At 39.1% G+C, this 19,807-nt stretch overlaps 1 protein-coding gene across 1 annotated transcript in view; it reads left to right on the top strand.

Moving 5' to 3' along the window:
• LOC311087906 (interferon-induced GTP-binding protein Mx-like) overlaps positions 1 to 19,807 on the top strand; it is a 30,363-nt gene that overhangs the window by 8,682 nt on the left and 1,874 nt on the right. The window contains exons 5-10 of the mRNA XM_084121411.1: positions 8,456 to 8,594; positions 8,699 to 8,897; positions 11,487 to 11,565; positions 11,715 to 11,837; positions 12,098 to 12,245; positions 19,547 to 19,705. Coding sequence (XP_083977537.1) covers positions 8,456 to 8,594; positions 8,699 to 8,897; positions 11,487 to 11,565; positions 11,715 to 11,837; positions 12,098 to 12,245; positions 19,547 to 19,705 — 847 coding nt within the window. The remainder of the gene's footprint in view (positions 1 to 8,455; positions 8,595 to 8,698; positions 8,898 to 11,486; positions 11,566 to 11,714; positions 11,838 to 12,097; positions 12,246 to 19,546; positions 19,706 to 19,807) is intronic.

Below are 19,807 nucleotides of genomic sequence, written 5' to 3'. Positions count from 1 at the left end.
TAGTATTCTTCTTCTCCAAAGCGCTTTTTTGAGGGCCTCAAGATGCTCCAGGGGTGCAAACACATGTATGGTCAAAAAAGAGAGAGGTAATCGAAGCCCTCGTCCCACGGCAAATATCCAGATACTACATTGCCACCATCCCCAACCCACCAGTAATGACACGCATCCGTTTTATTTTGACTGCGTTCACGGGGAAACTCGTTGAGACGGACACTGGCTTATTTTTTCGTGCACATGTCTGTTCAAACACAAATAGATAAGAAAGAAAAGGGAATTCGGTGTTCACGAACTTCACGTGCTGTCTGCGACTGCGTGGCTCTGTGCGCCGACAGACCATTTGGATGTTAAACATAATATATATAGCCTGATACAGCAAAGACAACGTCGGCAGTATTGACGGCAAAATAGGCTACAGAATATTTCGTTCTGTAGGCCTATTGACAGGGGCAATATTTGAAAATCGATAATTAGGCCTATTTTTTTAAATTACAATTATATATGCATTTGTCAAAACCGAGAGACTTTCAAGCATCAAAATGTAATTTATTAATATGTATTTGCGCCTTCTATTTTGTCTGAAAACTTCCAACACTCTTGCGTGTCGCGTGAAAAATAGGCATCGGTTGCGGTTCTATTTCTAGCACGCGGTTTCGGCGCGGCTCGAGAAGTGTGTGTGTCACGCAGGCATTGTGCTCTAACACAAGCTCTAACCAGGGGCACGTTCAAGTTCAAAACGGTGCGCAACGTTTTGCTACGGTTTCCGGGTTGAACGTCATGTTTCCTGGAAACGGCGTGCACCGGTGTGCAACGGGGTTTGAGATGCGTTTTCTCTTGTTTGGTGGGTGTGTCAGAACTGCCGTCCAATCAGCAGCAACATAAAGCACGTGGTATTAAAGTGAACTCGCATAATGGGTTCGAGGAAAGTAATTTACAAATGTGTTCATGCAGCTCGGTATACACAACAGCTGAGGATATTAGAAGACATGTTTGTCGAAAGTTTTATTGTAAAAATATAGGATATCAACATAATGATGTAGTTGTTTATATTTTTAGCTTCATTGAAAGTGTATGACATTTGGTATAGAAATAAACAATGGTAATTAAGTGCTTTTCCTAAAAATGAGAAAGAAAATACAGGGTATTAAAACAGTATGAACTACAAATAAAGTCAGTATGTGAGGCTAAATGTGTTTTAGTCTGCATTAGGTAAGATGTGTGCTTCAGTTTCAGCAATCCCTTCACTCGATTGGGATGTTCTCTTTTGTTCTGGGCGGCAAGTGCAGTAACTGTAACATCGGGCATATTTTGTAGTATTAAACACATATTTATACCGACTTCATCAGGCTCCGAAAATTCTTCACAAAGAACACAAAGAATGGCCTTCTCAGCTGCCATAGTTGCAACTCTTGCGTCATCAGAACAGTGTGTTCAACGCATCACCGTTTCTGTTTAAAAAACGTTGTGCAACGTTTTGTCGGGGCTGAACGCAGCCCAGTTCTTGGAGACACCCCTCGCTGCAGCCTGTAGCACGATGACGTAGTTGGATGATTCAATACGTACTAGACGCGCATGCGCGGTGGTGCGTTTTGGTCTGTACAAATAAAAAAAAATTTAAAAACCTGAATTTAAGTTAAATATAAATGATCACTTGAGTGACAACTGCGTGATCTGACTGCTGTGATCAGTTTGTATATTAAACTTAAATTCAGTTTTTTTTTTGTTTTTTTATATAAAACTCCGTCGCTATAGAAACAAAGACGCTAAAATGCAATCATGCAATGAGCTTCTCTACTAATTGTGAAATTGATATTTTTATATTTGCTATTAGTATTATCCATACTGCAAAATCCTTATGTTTGTATTCAACTATGTGTGGGCCTAATGAAAAATACGGGACAAATCCCGTCCCTTATTGATTTGATACGGGACGCATCATCTTACTTGTAAATATATACGGGACGATTCCGTATTTTAAGGGACCTTATGTACAGAGCACTGTGGAAAAATATCATTAAGAACTTTTTTTTTCTGACAAGATTTAGTTTAGCTGTTATTATTTCTTGCTTTCACTCAACAGCAAATGACCTGAATAAAATAAAATGCTTTATTTTAAAATGTTCTGTATACACGCAATAAATCCATCACATTTAGGTTTAAAATCATGTGATTTAAAATGTTGTAAAATTAACTATTTTGCATGTATGTAGAGAGAGAGGAAAGCATCACATTTATGTAAATAATTACTTATTCATCAATAATTACTTATTACTATTTATCAGTAGGCTACTACACAGGTTAGAACGTCATCTCACCTAAGACCAGCGCATGCGAATTATGTTCATGAACGTGACAAATGAACGAAAGACTCGGAAGGTAAAGTAAATTATGTATGTTCCCTGTAAATTATTTTTGACTGCATTATAATGATTTCTTAATTCAGAATATGATCAAGATTGCGTAGGTGGATGTGTTCGGGGCCAGTTAAAAGTATAACATTTAAAGCCCCTTAAATGAACGAAATGACTCGAAAAAAGATTCATTCATTTTGATGAACGAGATCGAACAAGAGAGTCAGCAAAATGATCCGAACCTCCTATCCAATACGTATTGGATCATCCAACTACGTCATCGTGCTACAGGCTGCAGCGAGGACTTCTTGGGTTAACATGAGAGAGCCGACATAAAAACGGACACTCCACGCCACGCAGAGAGAAATGTGATGCAGTGGCAGATCCAGAGTCAGACAGAAACACTAGTGGTTCACGCTCGCGCACATACTGCTGGTTTGGCGCGCAGTGTTCTGATTCGCTTATTTCCTATTTACTTGTTGGTGGACGCAATCCAGAATTACTGTTGGTTAAATTATAATCAGACCCTCTCAACCCCACCCCACCGATTCACACAAGTCACCCAAACTGACGTGAAAAAAGCGGGAGGCGCCGAAAAGCGCGCTGTTTGCACCCCTGATGCTCGAAAACTCATGAAACTTTGCACACGCGTCAGAATTGCAATATGGGTTTGGCAATTGGTGCTACATTTCACGTACAGGTATGAAATTCGGTAAACACATGTAACAGGCCAATATCTACAAAAAAGTCCCAGGGGCGAAATCTGAAAACCAAACAGGAAGTGAGCAGGGGCGGCTGGCCAATAGGCTAGTTGCACGTGGCCGCCATTTTGGATTTCGGATCAGCGAGTGTGTGGGTAGACACTTCCGGTTTCGCATTACGCCCAGTGCAGGGAGCCGGAGAAAGCCGAAAAATATATTTTATAGTTGTTTATAGAATCAATTATCACTTAAAATACTACTAAGATCCATATTACTATCACATGAGCCAATGGCAATTAAATGCACGGATGCATAGTCAGATTAATGAATGAAATACAACTGTTCACGAACAGAAGATTGTATTTGACTAATGCTGCATACGCATACGCAATGACAATTATGCCTACTGTAAATATAGACAAACAGCTACGATTAGAGTTGTTTGCATAAAATACACAGTGAGCATTCACATGTTTGCCCTGTGATAGGCTACAATTTATCTCCATAAATACTATTTTCTCAATTCTGCGCATATATTTTCACTTACTTGCATCAATTGCTCGATCAATATTATCATCACATATTTTACATTTACGTTTTTAACTGTAGGTACCACAAACAATTTAATATAGGTAAGTTTGTGTATATTTTACACGTAGTACAATACTGTGTGCTGCTTAAACACCAGACAGATAATGATTTATGATCTTTACTCATCTCACTTGCACAAAATAAATGCAGTAATAGAAAGCACAGAAACGCACAGGTGAAATACACTGAAAATTATATGCATTTAAAAATTTGGTCGGGTTGAAGTCATCCCTCCGGATCTTCTGTATCCACTCAGCCCGTACCGCAGCGTCAACGGGGAATGCATGAAAGCTGACTTCTCTGTTATAACGTGACGAACTGGTACATAACGGCACACAACGATGAAGTGCTGAGGCTGTCATCCTCTGAAAGGCAAGTCACCTCTCTTGAATCCTAAAAACACTCATTGTGAAAACATATCTCTGTGGTAATGGAACTCGGTCGCTGTTGTCTCCCGCTCTCGCGGTTTCTCGCTCTCGCTGTCAGATCACCGGAAGTTTTCACCGGAAGTACTGGCCCACACACTCAAGTTCGAACGTCAACGGTCGCCATATTGTGCACGGAGCGAATAGAGGGCGCTAGGGCGCCGCCCCCCCCCCCCCCCCCCCCCCCCCCCCATGAGCCAGACCACAGTTTATGAGCCACACTCATTAAATAAATAAGTAAATACATACATAAATCATACATACAAATTGTCAGTATTTGTGTGTTTAAGATATTAAATACACCCAGTATATGTGAAAAATATGATAGAAATTAAAAATCTGCTTTTTCAACACATCTTCCTCTACCTGCGTGCACGTCTCATCAGCTCTGGGGCGCTGGAGAAATTGCCACAGAGAGGCGGGTCTGTGGAGCAGCTTAGCCAATTGACCTATGGATAAGCCACGCCCCCTCCACGCACTCGGACAAACAGTCAACATTCGGTAACAGCAGAGCCCGTCTACGGAGAGCCTTGGCACTTCCTATTAGCCCCATTGTATAGATCTTGGTTGCAGTTCCATTAGAATTCCACTGGAGGTGATCGCGGGCGAGTGCAGACTGAATGGGAGTCTATGGGGCTAGGCGGCTAAATGTGTCTCTTTCACCCGATTGCCGTTGAGAAATCTCAGATTTTATTGTAGGTTTTGCAAGTTCAACATGGGTTATAGGTCGAAAGTTGAATGAACGAGTACTTATGTCCTTTCGATTTCTTACAGGTTGAGTTGTTGTTGCCCATAACACGCTAGCATTCTGCTAATTAACGCTGATTGGTCAGTGAAGGACTGATTACGACCAGAGATACCGCTTGATGGCATCGTGGTATCCGAAGCGGGACCAGAAACAAACAAAACAAAAACTCTTCTAGCACGTGTGTTTACCTGTGTCAGCTGTGTTGTCGATGCCTCGAGAGAAAAGAAAGTGCAGAGCGCGAAAGCACCATAGTGACTGAAGGATTGCTGTAAAGCTGTATCTCTGGTCGTACGATGTGTATGACGTCATTGACATTTTAAAAGACTTTTTAAAGCAAATAAGTGACTCTAAAAAATCTAATACCCAGCAATGTGTAATTTCTTTGCATCTCCTTTCGAATACAACATTCAAATTACTAGACAAAAAATTATATCCTGAGAAAAGTGGATTTTGATGGGTATTTCGCCATAGACCTCCATTCATTCTGCACTCGCCTGCGAGCGCCCCCGCATGGACAGAGACGTGTTACTGCAGTCAGTCCAGAAACCGGAAGTTAGCAGAGAGTGCCAATTCTCTTCCTATTAGACATTCTCTGATAGCTCCAATGAAAGCCACAGCAGAACTGCAGCACACAGCAATGATTGTGAACGAATCTTTAGAGTCAATGATTCAATGATTAATTCATAAATACAGCCACTTGCTTCGTTACTGAATGAATGACTCGATGACTCATCACCTACTGGCGGTTTTAATTTAATATTTAAAAGCATCACTTCGTTTTTACCATCATTGCATATTTATCTATTTAACTTTTTTTTTTTTATTCAAAGCATTATTTATTTTATAAAGGTATTTGTAAAGGTCAAAATGCACTTGAAAAAATCGATTTAAGGGGGCAAATATTGTCCCTTACAGAAAAAGGTGTGACTGAAGAGTGTGGGTACGCAGAAGGATATTAAAGCCTCTTGGGGTACAACTCTAAAAAGTTTGAGAACCACTGGGACTGGGTTAAGGAATAGAACAAAATAAACATCAAAGCACAATACACATACCAAGGGCAGAAAGTAGGCCTAATACTCCCATGGTTACCAGACTATTGAAACCGGCTGAATATGACAGCCCCACCTAAGATATTTTTCACCAGCCGCCACTGGAAGTGAGATATTTTGACTTTTCTCTGCAAAATTGGTGCAGGTTTTGCCATTTCCAGACGTTGTACTTTAACAAACTCCTCCTAGAGATTTAATCAGATCCACATCATATTTTGTCAGTCTAATCTAAGGGCCTTTGCGACATTAAATTGCAAAGATCTTGAGTTTTCGCTGAAGGGTGTGTCCATGGTAGCCTGACTACGTCAGACTTCCTACTTCCGCTCAATTTCATTTCGCTTCTGTAGTCAGTCTGAGATAGCAGCTTATCTTTCAGTTTTCCATCGGCCTTCGGACGGCCGGGCCAATCAACGAACAGAGGGCGGGCTGAGAGCCGTGACGTAGATGCTGATTGTACCGTGGATGCGTAGATTTACTTCACATAATCTGCAAAAGTCGTTCACAGCCATGTTTACTCCGGTATTTCGCTCGATGGTTTTGTTTTCGCATCATACATGTGTTTACAGTGGAAGTTAGATGCGGCTGAGCATGCGCATAACACACGCCATAACCAAACGTCATGTGATTGGCTTACGGGTAACCAATGATTTTAAACTTCAGACAAGCGCCCCCTAGCAAGAGAGAAAACACTTCTCTATTATGCCATTCCAGACTCTGTCTACGAAGCAAAGTGAAGTAGCAGAGTCTGGTATTACCAGGCTATGTCCATGGCGGCCTGACAAAATTTTATGTTTCGCCATGATACAGGAAGTTGTTGTAACTCAGACATACAGTGTCGGACCTGCCCCAAACTTCACATGTTTTATTAAAGTCCTGGCCTGAAGACATCTACATGCCAATATTCAGTTACAGTCATAGCGCCACCTGTGGGCAACAGGAAATGGCACTTTTTACACTGTAATTAACTCCTTATAGAGATTTAACCAGATCAACATCATGTATGGTCAGTGTAATCTTAAGGCCTTAGCGGTGGTATATTGTAAAGATCTTGAGTTTTCGCTGAAGGGTGTGTCCGTGGCAGCCTGACAAATTCTGATGTTTCGCCATGAAAGAGGAAGCTGTTGTAACTCAGGCATACAATGTCCGACCTGCCCCAAACTTGACATGTTTGATAAGAGTCCTGCCCTGAAGACATCTGCATGCCCATATTCAGTTATAGTAATAGCGCCACCTCCTGGCAACAGGAAGTGACATGCTTTACACTGTAATTCACTCCAAGAAACATATTAAAATATGCCATTAAGTACGAAACATGATAGAAACATGTTAAATCATGCAACACTTGGCTAAGTGCTAATGTATGCGATTAATGCCACAAAAGAGGAAGTTGTGGTAACTCAGGCATACGATGTCCAATCTGCCCCAAACTTCACATGTTAGCAGGAAGTGTGACAAATACAAATGACTTGACATAGTCCTCCTATATTTACATACTGCCCACCGTGCTCTGTTTTCCTAAAGCCGTGGCACAGGTGTGAGGGCCCTTTCATCGCTGCCTGCAGCTTTAATTTATATATATTTTTGTGAAAATTTAGAATTTGTTGTTGAGGTTTGAGGTGTCTTGAAGTGTCTGTTTTTGTAATAATGCCACATAAATTTTATAAAAATATACAGTAGCTAAAATTCCTCAAAAAAAAATGAAGTCAGATTGTATTAACTATTTATTTCAATAAACCAAATGTAAAAAATAATTAACTTTAGAATAAGATTATATAAAAACATATGTAAAATATAGCTGCAAGCACAGCAGCAATTACTGTACGGAGACAAATGCAAATAATACAATAAGACATGCCAATGGCTGGGAGCATCAGACCAACTGCAACAACGAGAAATTAAAGACATTTTTAAATGATTTCAGATCGCTGTAAAATCATATACAGTCACTAGTAATTTGATTTAATGGTTCATCACTTTTGACCACATCACACCACAGAACTTTGACCACACCACATCAAAATGGACACAGCACCACCTATTGGTGCTGTGTCCATTTTGATGTGGTGTGGTCAAAGTTTGGTGTCAGTATGCCAAAGCATTGCAGAGATACAGCCTTAGAGTCATTTTGTCATCATGCCTAAATTTTGTTAATGCGGTAAACAAAACTGGGTTTGTCTATCGACACGAAATCCATAACTTTTTAATAGCATGGTCTGAAATCAATATTATGTATGGCAGATTGTGAAAGACCTAAATTCTTTGCAATCTTGCATTGAGGAATGTGATTTTTTGTTGTTGTTGACAATTCTCTCTTGCGGGAATGAACAAATCACAGATTCTTGATTTTATTGCATTTTTCAAAATGTCCCAACTTTTCTTGATTTGGGGTTAGTCAGAAAGTCTCATGCCACTGAGATGAAGGGAACAATGAAAAATCAAAAGGGTCTGAACGGACCCCAAACACCATATAAGTGTCAACAAATCTTCAGTTTAAAAAAAATCTGTCAAAGCTTAAATATCAGATAACAGTATGTATTCTAGATGCATTGATTCTTGCAGCACTGCATTCCCTAATTTTGGTTTTCTATAACAGATAAAAGATCTAATTGAAAAGTTCATTAAAAGACAAGAAACCATCAGCTTGGTTGTGGTGCCTGCAAACATTGACATCGCCACCACTGAGGCACTGCAGATGGCATCCAAAGTAGATTCAACCGGACAAAGGACCCTGGGTACAAATAGGCTACTCACTGAATATGTGAACTATTGTCTGTATAGTTTATCTTGTTTTGTGAAATAATAAAAATAATAAAAATCTTTCTCTTTGCATTTTCAGGTATTCTGACTAAACCGGACTTAGTTGACAAAGGCATGGAGGAGACAGTGGTCAAAACAGTCAATAATCAAGTGATATCACTGAAGAAGGGCTACATGATCGTAAAGTGCCGAGGCCAGCAAGACATCAATGAGAAGCTTGGTCTGGTCAAAGCGCTGGAAAAAGAAAGACGTTTTTTTTATGAACATGCTCATTTCAGGCAAGAAAAGAATATCTAACACAAACCATATATGTAAGAAAAAAAGTAGAGTGAAAAAAATAAAGCCAAGAAGTTTGTGAGAGATATATGTGCAATATTACACGAGTAGCAGTGCACAATATGGCTGTGTGAACAACAGAGTGTCTTTAAAAACCCTCTTTTGTGCAGAACTACTTCCTTCCGCCATGGATTCAAATCTCAAGTTGACAGTTTAACAGTTGAGCCCAAGCCTCCGTTACTAATTCTAAAAATGTAGAACTTGTCACAAGGGAACGAGGTGGCTATCCCACCCCCTCAGTATAAGAGGAGCAACACAACGTCATAACGACATTCAAAACAAGCACACCTCTTCCTCGCTTCACACAGCAAGGAGGGTGATCTGGTGAGACACCTCACTTAATGCTATCAGAGAACCGGGGTTATGCAAGTAACCTATTGCTCTCATTCAAGCATATGTTTTGGTATCTCACTATGGGATATCCTAACTCCCGTATTGCCAGATAGTCTCCTGCCAACCACAAGAACCGCCTCCAGGGCTGGACGAGTCATGAGTCATGACTCATGACTCAAACTCCTACGCTCATTACTGCATGTGCTAAAGTTTGAGCTGTAACATCCAGTTTATAAAACCTTGCAAATGTCCGTATTGTGACTCCTTTAAAGAGAGCCTACGAAGTTGACATTCCTCTTGTTGAGTGTGCACGTAAACCAGCTGGGGGCACATGACCCTTACTGGAAAATAGCAACAAAATTGCCTCCACTATCCAGTGCGACAAACGCTGCTTAGTAATCAGCTTCCCCGTACGTGGTTTCACCCAAGATACGAACAGCTTATCACTCTCCCTGAACCCTCTGGTTCTTTCCGTGTAAATGCATAAAGCACGCACTGGGCACAACGCATTTAACTTTTGCTGTTCTGATGAAGCAAAAGGTGGTGGATAGAAAGCTCTTAGCTCAAAAGGAGTGATAGAATTAACTATTTTGGGCATTCAGGTAGGATTAGGCTTTAGAACTACCCCTGCATCCCCGGGCATGAACCGTGTTGCTGGATGCACCAAAAGTGCATATCACTTACACGCTTTGCCGAAGTCAAGGCTAACAGCGCCGTCTTAAGCGACAATATTTTGAAATCAATCTTGTCCAGTGGCTCAAATGGGGACATTGAGAGAGCATCAAGTACAAGTTCTAAATCCCATGAAGGGGAAAGCTGTTTTGAAATTGACAATTCCCTTCATGAACCTGCATACTAAAGGATGCTCAAAACCTATGTGACAAGCAGATATAGCAGCCAAATACACTTTTACGGTTGAAAACGCTTTCCCTTGGTCTATCAAATCCTGTAGAAATGATGAAAACTACTGCCACTGAACACTGAAAGGGAATCTCATGCTTAGCCACGCACCAGCGCTCAAACACGCTCCATTTGCATTCATAAAGAGACCTCGTCCACAAAGCTCTAGCATTCTGTATGGTTCTGATATGGCTGTCTGACAGACCGGTTGTATTCAAATTGAACCACTCACTGGCCAGGCCCATAGTGCCAAGTGTTCTGGTTGAGGATGAAAGATCTCCCCGCCCTGCCTGTGACAGTAGATCTCTGCATAACAGGAGAGACCACGGGTCACGGGTCGTTAGAGCCCTGCACGGGCCAAAAAATCCTGTCCTAACCCGGCCCCAGCCCGACAACGTCTGCAATTTTTCAGCCCAAACCCAACCTGACCCGAGACCAGCATCAATATCACTTTAAGCTCTCTCTGACGCGCACTCTCTGATGCGCGCTGTCTATGCTACATGCACACACACACACGCTACTAAGAGGTAAACTTTTATTATAGGCCTCATACATAACTACCACCACCAGAATACGCGGAAGGGGTGGATCCCATAGTGAGACACCGCTTGAAAGAGCATAAAGACAGTTTTTGCTGCCATCTAAAGGCGTAATAATTTAAGTTCCACTCAAGTCCATATCAGGATCCTTTCTCAATACCAAATATGGCATACTTATATAAAATATTATTTAATGAACAAAAATATTTAAATTAACAACAATAGCCATTATAAAAGACAATAGGGAATAAACACAAGCAAACAATTATGTCAAACGTACAAGCAGCTCTCTAGTACAGGATTTAAGTGAAATAACCTATGAAACTTAATTTTCCCCTTAACCAAAATCGATTTGCTCTGGAACAAGTAATAGATTAATAAGACCAAGGATTGCCCGTTTGATATACCCCAAATGAATTATATCTCATGTTTAACCACTATCTACATAAGAACCAGCGGCAAATTCCCGAAGGACTGGCCGATATGACGCTGTGCAATGAGCACATGAGCGCTGAGCGGCCGGCCCACTGAAACACCCTTGTTGAGGTGCATCCTCAGAGTTGGACTTTTGTTCTGCAGTTTACAGTGTTTAGGGCACTTGACAGACTGCACTGAAATGTGTGTCAGGTATCAGGGACATTTGTGTGGCATTTTAAAAATGGTCTTTTTTTTGTTAATATTTACACATAAATTATGCAAAATTCTCCAGTTGTCTTCAAAAACATTTTTGTTACTATTGAAATGATTGTTTCCCTTCAGGTCTCTTCTTGAGGAAGGAAAAGCTACAGTACCCCTTCTTGCAGAAAGACTTACAAAAGAATTGGTTGAACACATTTATGTGCGTAAGCAAAGTTACATGACATACCTAGTTTATTAGAATTTGCCTTAAAGAAACAAAAGACTGAAGTAAATTAAAGTCAGAATAGGGTCAGATTTTTTTTTTTGCATTCTAATGTCTCCATTTCCATCTTAATTCTTCACTTTTAGAAAACGCTGCCACAGTTGCAGAAACAACTTGAGAGGAAATTAGAGAAGACGAATGAGGATCTTAGAGCACTGGGAGATGGAGTTCCAACTGATGAACACGAGAAGAGCAATTTTCTGATTACGGTAAAAAAAACAAAAAAACACTACTGGACATATCTGGTGGTGAATGCCACAGAACGTCCTCAACTTTATTATTTCCATTAATGTACACTCACCGGCACCATCCAGCTAGACTTCTGAGTTTTCTATGAAGTTTCATTATATTTGTCCTAAATTATTGTTAATGACCTAACCCTAAGCTGGAAGTATTAATTGTATATGTTCCACCCCACCAATGTTTTTACTTGGATTAAATTTTTTTTTTTTTTTTTTGTGCTCTTCAGAAAATTCGCCAGTTCAATGATGTCCTTGAAGGAGTAAAGAGGGCAGAAGAAGATCTAAAAAACTCAGACTCAGACATGAGGGTCTTCACCGAAATCAGGGAGGAATTTGGAAAATGGAAACTCGTCCTGAATGCCAAATCCATTAAGAGTGAGTTTATAATAGAATTGTTGCATTAGCATTATAGCATTACCCTGATTTAAATGATCCTGCATCCAGTGATGGACTGCTCTCTTGTGGGATGCAACCACAAGTAGTGACATTTTATGCAAACTTTTGTTTCTGGGATGAAGTTGTATTACTGATGGTCGCTTTGTGCCATTCAGCCTGTTCTATGATTATTTTATTAGATTTTTTGAACATAAATCAAAACTCCAATGAACTATACAAACAGATGCCATGAGAACTGATTACATTGAAATACGTGTAATTGGGTCAAAATAAGCATGCTTAGGAAAACAGGACTTTAATTTATCTAACAACATTTCAGCGATTTTTGGCCAGCTCTGGATAGTCTTGTCCTTTGCACTTTTAAAAGTAATGTATTACAATATTACATTATTCCCTAAAAAGTAACTAATTGCACCACTTGGTTCCCTTTCAGTCGGTCACGTTTGACGCCACTCTCGCTAGAGAGGCCAATCTACTTCGAGTGTAACTAAACAAGCCAATGCTCATTGGTATGCGTTGTTTGCATCAGCTGCTCCGCCTCGCAACGCGGGTATATAATGAATAACAGGTGCATCACATTTTTAGCTTTTCACTTCAGAGCTGAGTGGTTCATGTCTTCTGCTTTCTAGAAAGCATGTGTTTCTACAAACAAGTCAGCTCTTCTGGAAGAAGTGCTTCGCTTCGTTGGTGTTACGGCATTGCAGCGGGGTCAAGTTCTCTCATGGTTTGCATGAATTACATCTGAGAAAAAAAAAAGGCTGTTCTCACAGCTGGTAACGGTGCACTGGTTGAGAGCGCTAAAAAGGCTGTTATCACAGCTGGTAAGAGAGATTCCTATTCGTCGTCACCGATGTGGCAACTCCGTTCCCTCCTTCATGGAATGAGGGTTATGTAACCGAGACGTTACTTTTTATGGAAAATAATGTTACATTACTCTTTCTAACCTGGACTTGGTTTACTTGTAATATTTTTGGTAAATATAAAGGCCTTTTCACACCTAAACTGAAATGAATAAGCAATGAATTAAATTCACACCAGCACAGTAGAGGGCACTGCTCAAACAAACATTTCAGCTGTGCTGAAACAACACCTCTGCACTTACTCCCGATTTCTCTCAGCATGGGAACAGGAGAGGTGTCAGTCAATAAATGGGAAAAGTAACTTGCATTACTTATTTGAAAAAGTAACTCAGATATTTTGTTGTAAATTTAAAAGTAATGTTTTAATGCTGTAAATTTAGGTAGAGCAGATTCTGGGTCTTAGCGCTAGTTTATGAAAAACATTTTGTAAGCTTTCTATCCTAAATTGCTGAACACATCAGACACACTTTTAGCAGAATTGTAATGTCCTTGCGTTATTCAGCCTGAAGGTGGCACTCTAATGATGATTGACATACTTTAGTATAGGTTACACGACAAACGCGTAGAACAGCTTTTCCCAACTGGCGAGAGCAGGGGTGCCGTGTAAAAACATCAAATATTTGGCAATGCGAATAATGTTTTTCTGTTTAATGCGTTAAAAATATTTAACGCAATTAACGCAGCATCCATTTTTTCTGTCATCCTTTGGCTAGCGTTACATTATATAATCACGTTCTTCTTCATGCAAATGTCATTCAAGCGCTAAAAGACAAAAGAGAACGCGCTGCATGTGAACGCGCTGCGTAATAATAACACACAATTATACCAAAATGTCCGTTTTGTTGAGTGTCCTCAGTTTTAAATGAGTTAAATAACGTCTTAAATGAACTTAAAGAGTTGTGAGAAAATGGGACGAGATCTGGGTCATGTGCAGCAGTGTATGGAAAGCCATGTGCACCAAAAACACGTGAATTTTAATATGTTTTAACACGTATTTAACGCGTTGTTTACGTGAAATACGCTTTAAATACGCGTTGTTTGCATGTGACAAATCAGCGTGTTAAACACGCATATGTTATAAATCAGTTTGAACGGGTGTCATTGGCTGCTGAAGACTTGGGTCTAACCAATTCTGTGAGCTTAGGGGGGTGTACCCATAGACAGTAAAAGAAAGGGTGTACCGTATAGGCTATCACCATTTAACATGCTATTGATCAGCTTATAGAGAGCCTAAGTCCCTCCCCTTCCGGTGGACCACCATGGGACCTTATTTCGGAAAAATATTGGCTGTTTCTCAATTCCAAGAACGCAAAGAACAGATATGGAATGATATTCCGGACATTATTCAAAAGGAATTGCAAATTGTATTTGCAATTGCGTTTTCAATTTGTGGACGCATAAAATGTGACATAATCCAAACGCAAATGCAAATCGCGCATTACCGTTTGCATTTTCGTTTAAGCGAACGCACAGTGACTGCCAAATTTAAAATGGAAATGCAAAGTCTGTTTGCAACTGTGTTTCCCATATCTTACGAGTCTTGACCCTGTCATATTTAAACAGCAATTTCAATTACCACGTCTGCTTTTTCGCTTTCTCAGCGTCGTGTATGTAGCCAGCCAAAACTCAAATGGAATCGCAATCCCTAGTATTTCCATTTCCGATGCCTTACACGGAAACCTGTCAATCAGTGTCAAGGGTGGGATTATGCTATGGGGCGTGTTCGTGTTGGGACGTGACGTCACTCACAGTCGACCATCAAGAGGTGATGACCTGAAGCCGGCCGCGTGAACAGACGCTGATTTATTTTAAACAATGGAGGTAGTTGGTGAAATTGTGGAGGACCTTATGGCTGTGTCCAAATTCAGGGTCTACATCCTTCGGAGTACTCATTTGAAGGATGTTACGTCACAGCGCCGCGACGAAGGCTGTCCAAATTCGTAGGATCCTTCAAATGCGGCCCACAAATACGTCCTCCTTTTCCCCGAATTGGAAGGATGGGTGTGGTGGATCCTTTCCCGTCCTACCTATCCCATAATTCTTTTCGGCAGAGCGTAATGGCGGAAGAAGCGAGCGGTAGCGGAGTGGGAGAGGAGTATGCTTTTCGATGTAAGTTTTTTAAAAACTGGCTTTTCAAAAAAATATATATTTTCAGTGGTTGAATTTTTTTTTTTTTTTTTAATAAGGAATGGCCAAAGCTCAGGCTTGTCATGTATTTGGCTTTTCATTCTTGGATAAGAATTGTGAACACCCCCATACTGAGATATAATTTAATTTTCACATTAAATTAAATAAAGTTTTCTTATTGTGGGAAAAGCATATTCTGTCATTGACCCGATTTTAGCAATAACAAAGATAACTGATGGATCCTTTATGGTAATACATATGATATGGTACAACTACAGTGCAATGCAAATAGTAAATATAAGATAAAGTGAGAGGTAGGCTAATAGTAAATAGTTTAGTCAATAAAATAAACAAACAGTATACAGCAAGTAAAATAGTAATGAAAAGTACAATTATATAATATCATAAGTACTAATGTAATAATAATAATAATAATATATTGATAATAGCATATAGTTTATGTATAATACTATAATAATAGCAATAGAATATGAAATATCAATTACAGAATATAGACAATAAAAATAATAAGTTAAATAGTTACTATGAATAGTAAAATAATTTAACAGCATAACTATAATAGATTGATAATCGCAAGTGGTATATTATTATAATAACAATAATAAATAATGTAAATTTATACATTTTAAAATATTATTACATAGGCTATATAAAATAAAATGACGCAACCCTGTCTCTTTTTGTTAAATTTCAGTTTTTAAAAGGTATAAGAAGCTATACAAGTCAAGAAATAAAGTAAACGATTCAGTCAAACATACAGCAGGCTACACCGTTAAAGTTAAATAAGCCTAAATATATAAAGTTATGAAACTTCACTTTGCCCTCAGCCACAACAATCTGCCAAGGAACAAATTATAGATTAATGAAACCAAAGATCGCCCGTTAGATAAACACAAGACGAATTATTCTCACTAGACTGACAGCGGAACGTCAGAACGTCTGAAGCACTAGCCGAGGCAAGGCTGTTCTCGGCGGGGTACATGAGCGCTGAGCGCCTGGTGATCCCTGGATCTCACAACTCCGAAACCGTCAGATAACATTTTTAAAATGGCGCTCTCTTTATAAATAAACCACAGATTTGAGCTTTAAACAACTACATTGTCGACTGAAAAACTCTTAAAGCTACATTTCGTGACACAGTAACAGTAAGTTAGTATTTTTAAATTTCGCGGCCTTTCTCCTCTGAAAATATGTGAAAGAAGGGTAGGCTGTCCAAATTCACAAACACAGACTTCCGGGTTTTGCGGTCGTCGGAGGACCCCTCCTCCTTCAACCGGGTAGGAAGGATCCTAAAGAGGATGCAGACCCTGAATTTGGACACAGCCAAGGACACAAGATCACTGATGAACGCATATTGAGAAACAGCCATAGTATGGTAGTCAATGGCGAGAGACAACAAATATTTTGATCTCGTTTGAATTGTGCCCTGAATTACACATATGATGTTTGTCAGTTTAAAAGATCATTTTAAAGTCAAGAAAGTCGCAGTTTGATGTAAAACTGTTGAGGTATAAGACTGTGAAAATACGTAATTACAAAGACTACAAACCCAAAAGGCGCACATGCGACGTCATACCTTTTCTCTCAATGAATGAAGCTAACTTTACTGAAGCTAACGTCTGTCATTTTTTCTATAGTCTTACGTTATAAAAATATTATAAAAATATATATATTATATATATATATAAATATATATATTACGTTACGCCGTCATGCCTGAGTGTTTTGTACCAGACTGCACACATACGAGCAACGGTGACGTACATAGTACATGCGAGACGAGAGATGTAGTTCATTGAGCGATTTTCACATAAAACTAAATGTTACTCTTCTGTTTTATGACAAACTGCGACTTTCTTGACTTTCATAATTATCTTTTAAATTGACAAACATCATATGTCTAATTCCGGGCACAGTTCAGACGGAATAAAAAGATAAGTTGTCTCTCGCCATTGACTACCATACATATTTTTTTCCGAAATGTCCCATGAGCCAGAAGCGGAGGGCAGGGACTTAGGCTCTTTATTCAGCCTATTTATTTTGTCTTTTTTGTCTTTTTTTGTATAACCTATAGAAATAATATATTTAAATAGCAGTTTTATGAAAATTTTGATTAAAAAAAATTGCCTTGTTTTTCTCCACTCATGCCTTTTTTGTTAATAAACACATTAGTGGACATTCTAGCTTTAACATCAAAGCATTAACATTTGTGTGGGAAATCAGTTACAGTGGAGTTAAGCAATCAATGCAGGTTTAAGATACAGACCATTGTAATCAATAGCTGTCTTTGGAAAACAACATGAGCTTTTATTGTGCTTACATTTACAGCTAGGTGGCGCTTATTGAAACCTTTTTGTTCAGAGATTGGGCACTCATCAGACAAACAGTAATTAGGTACACATGTGATATTATCAATTTAAATGAATTTAAAGACTTAAAGTATTTAAATATGGTATTTGAGACTTTATATATAAGTATTTAAGACTTTTAGGATTAGAATGAGAGCTTGTGCTCAGGTCAGGACAGGTATAAGAACTTGATTTGGCTTTCCTGACAGCAGAAGTATTCTACTGTACTAAAGTCCTAGGCCACCCTGATAATTGGTATTAAAGCAATTTATCTGTAAAAAATTAGGAGGCAATTTGTTAAAGCACTTTACAACATTTAAGTAAACATATAAACATAAAAATACCAAGTAGCGCTTGTTTTGTTTTTTTAGAACCACACACAACAAAATTAACAAGTTTGAGATTTTGGATGAGTGAAATTCACGTTTTTTATTGCTGGAGTATCCGAAGCTCGTGTAAAGCAGAAAATGACCCACCAGCAATAATATCTGGCCCACGCCTGCAGCCAGATTATTTTGATAGCGGCTGGTTCTGAAATAGATCTGTCACTCACGACAGCAACAGTTATTCACAATCACTTCGTCTTTAGTGATATTGCCTTCAAAATAAAAATGTTTTATTTTTAGATGAATTGAGAGCTTTTCATCTGAAAAGTTCAGAAAGACATTCAAAAGAGTCTGTGGATCAAGACACACCGGTTTCGACCCCCTGCCAAATTATTACCCCCCTTGTTGAAGTCAGTACCTGATTGCTTAATCCTAACCCCACCCCTAATCCTAACCTCTACCCCACAACTAATCCCAAACCTACCAAATACCAAAGCTAGGGGGATCGAAATTCGGTCGAACACCGGTTTTACCTTTACAAAACTAGGATGAACTCATTGTTGTCTTGACATTCTTCTTGGTATGCCCTATTTTCGATGTCATCTTTCCTCTTTAGACTCTTTGATAGTGCCATTTTTCTCTCACCAGCTATCTTAAATGTTAACATCACTCTGCACATGACATAATAGCGTACCTCCAGCACGCAATTAAAAAAATGCAGTTTAGTACATTAGGATGCCAAGGAATAATTCTGTTCATCAATTAATTTCTTAAATTATCCTTTGACTATGTTCTGGCCCACCATCTAGTAGTGAAATTTTTTTTTTTGGCCCGATGCCAAACTTACAGGTGGTGAGCAGCAGCTCATTTGCATTTAAAGACGTACACATACGTACATGACACACAAAAACGTGTTTTTTGCTCACACCCAAAAAGGGGCAATTTTGACAAGCTATAATTATCTGGGGGGTATTTTGAGCTGAAATTTCACAGACACATTCTGGGGACATCTTGTGAAACAGGGGCATAATATAAAATAGAAGTAGATAGAGTAGATAGAATAAAAAAGGAGTTCATATTGACTGCTTGTATGCATTGATGAAAATTTAGGCATGTGCAGTAATATTGAAAAGTGAGGATGCGACACTTCTTGATATCGTATCGAATCGTTGACATGATATTCGTAATCGAATTAAATCGTGAGATCAGTGACGATTCACACCCCTAACAAATATGTAAACCGCTTAACTATGGGGATCAAGGAAGGTAAGCTGTTAGATTCCTATCTAGCTGCATCATCAAGGGGCATTAATGCTGATGGATTCCAATTAATTTTTGTTACCCAAAAGTGTACCAAATATGAGATTTAAACATTCAGGAACGGAAACTGAAATATTTGAAACAGAGCAAAATATTGTCAGCATAAAGAGATTTTATGTGAGGTATTTACACAGATGTATAGCTGATGACTGACGTACTGCTTGTTGTAACTTACTTATGCAAGCATACTAAAAGCATGATTTAACTAATGTTGTAAGTTGCAAGTTCAAAACGCCAATGGTTGTATTCAAACAATTTTTTCTGTCTTTTCTCTCTAGTGGAGGAAACCATCAGAGATGAGGTAGAAGAGTATATTAGGACTTGTAGAGGAAAGGAGCTTCCTGGATTTTTGAACTACAGAACTTTTGAAAACATTGTCAAGAAACAGATTGAGGAGCTGGAGGAACCTGCTTTAAAGCTGCTCAAAGATGTCGCAGGTAAATATCACCATAATGTTTGATGGTTTACTGTGCCCTCAATTTAAATTGTTCCCCTAAATTTTATATGATTTGTTACTGTACAAGAGACAACATTCTTCT

Source organism: Abramis brama (assembly GCF_963993115.1).
Source record: "Abramis brama genome assembly, chromosome: 8".
In the NCBI taxonomy this organism is placed as follows: domain Eukaryota; kingdom Metazoa; phylum Chordata; class Actinopteri; order Cypriniformes; family Leuciscidae; genus Abramis; species Abramis brama.
Note: the sequence above shows the minus strand (reverse complement) of the source record. Positions and strands in the feature narration are given on the sequence as shown.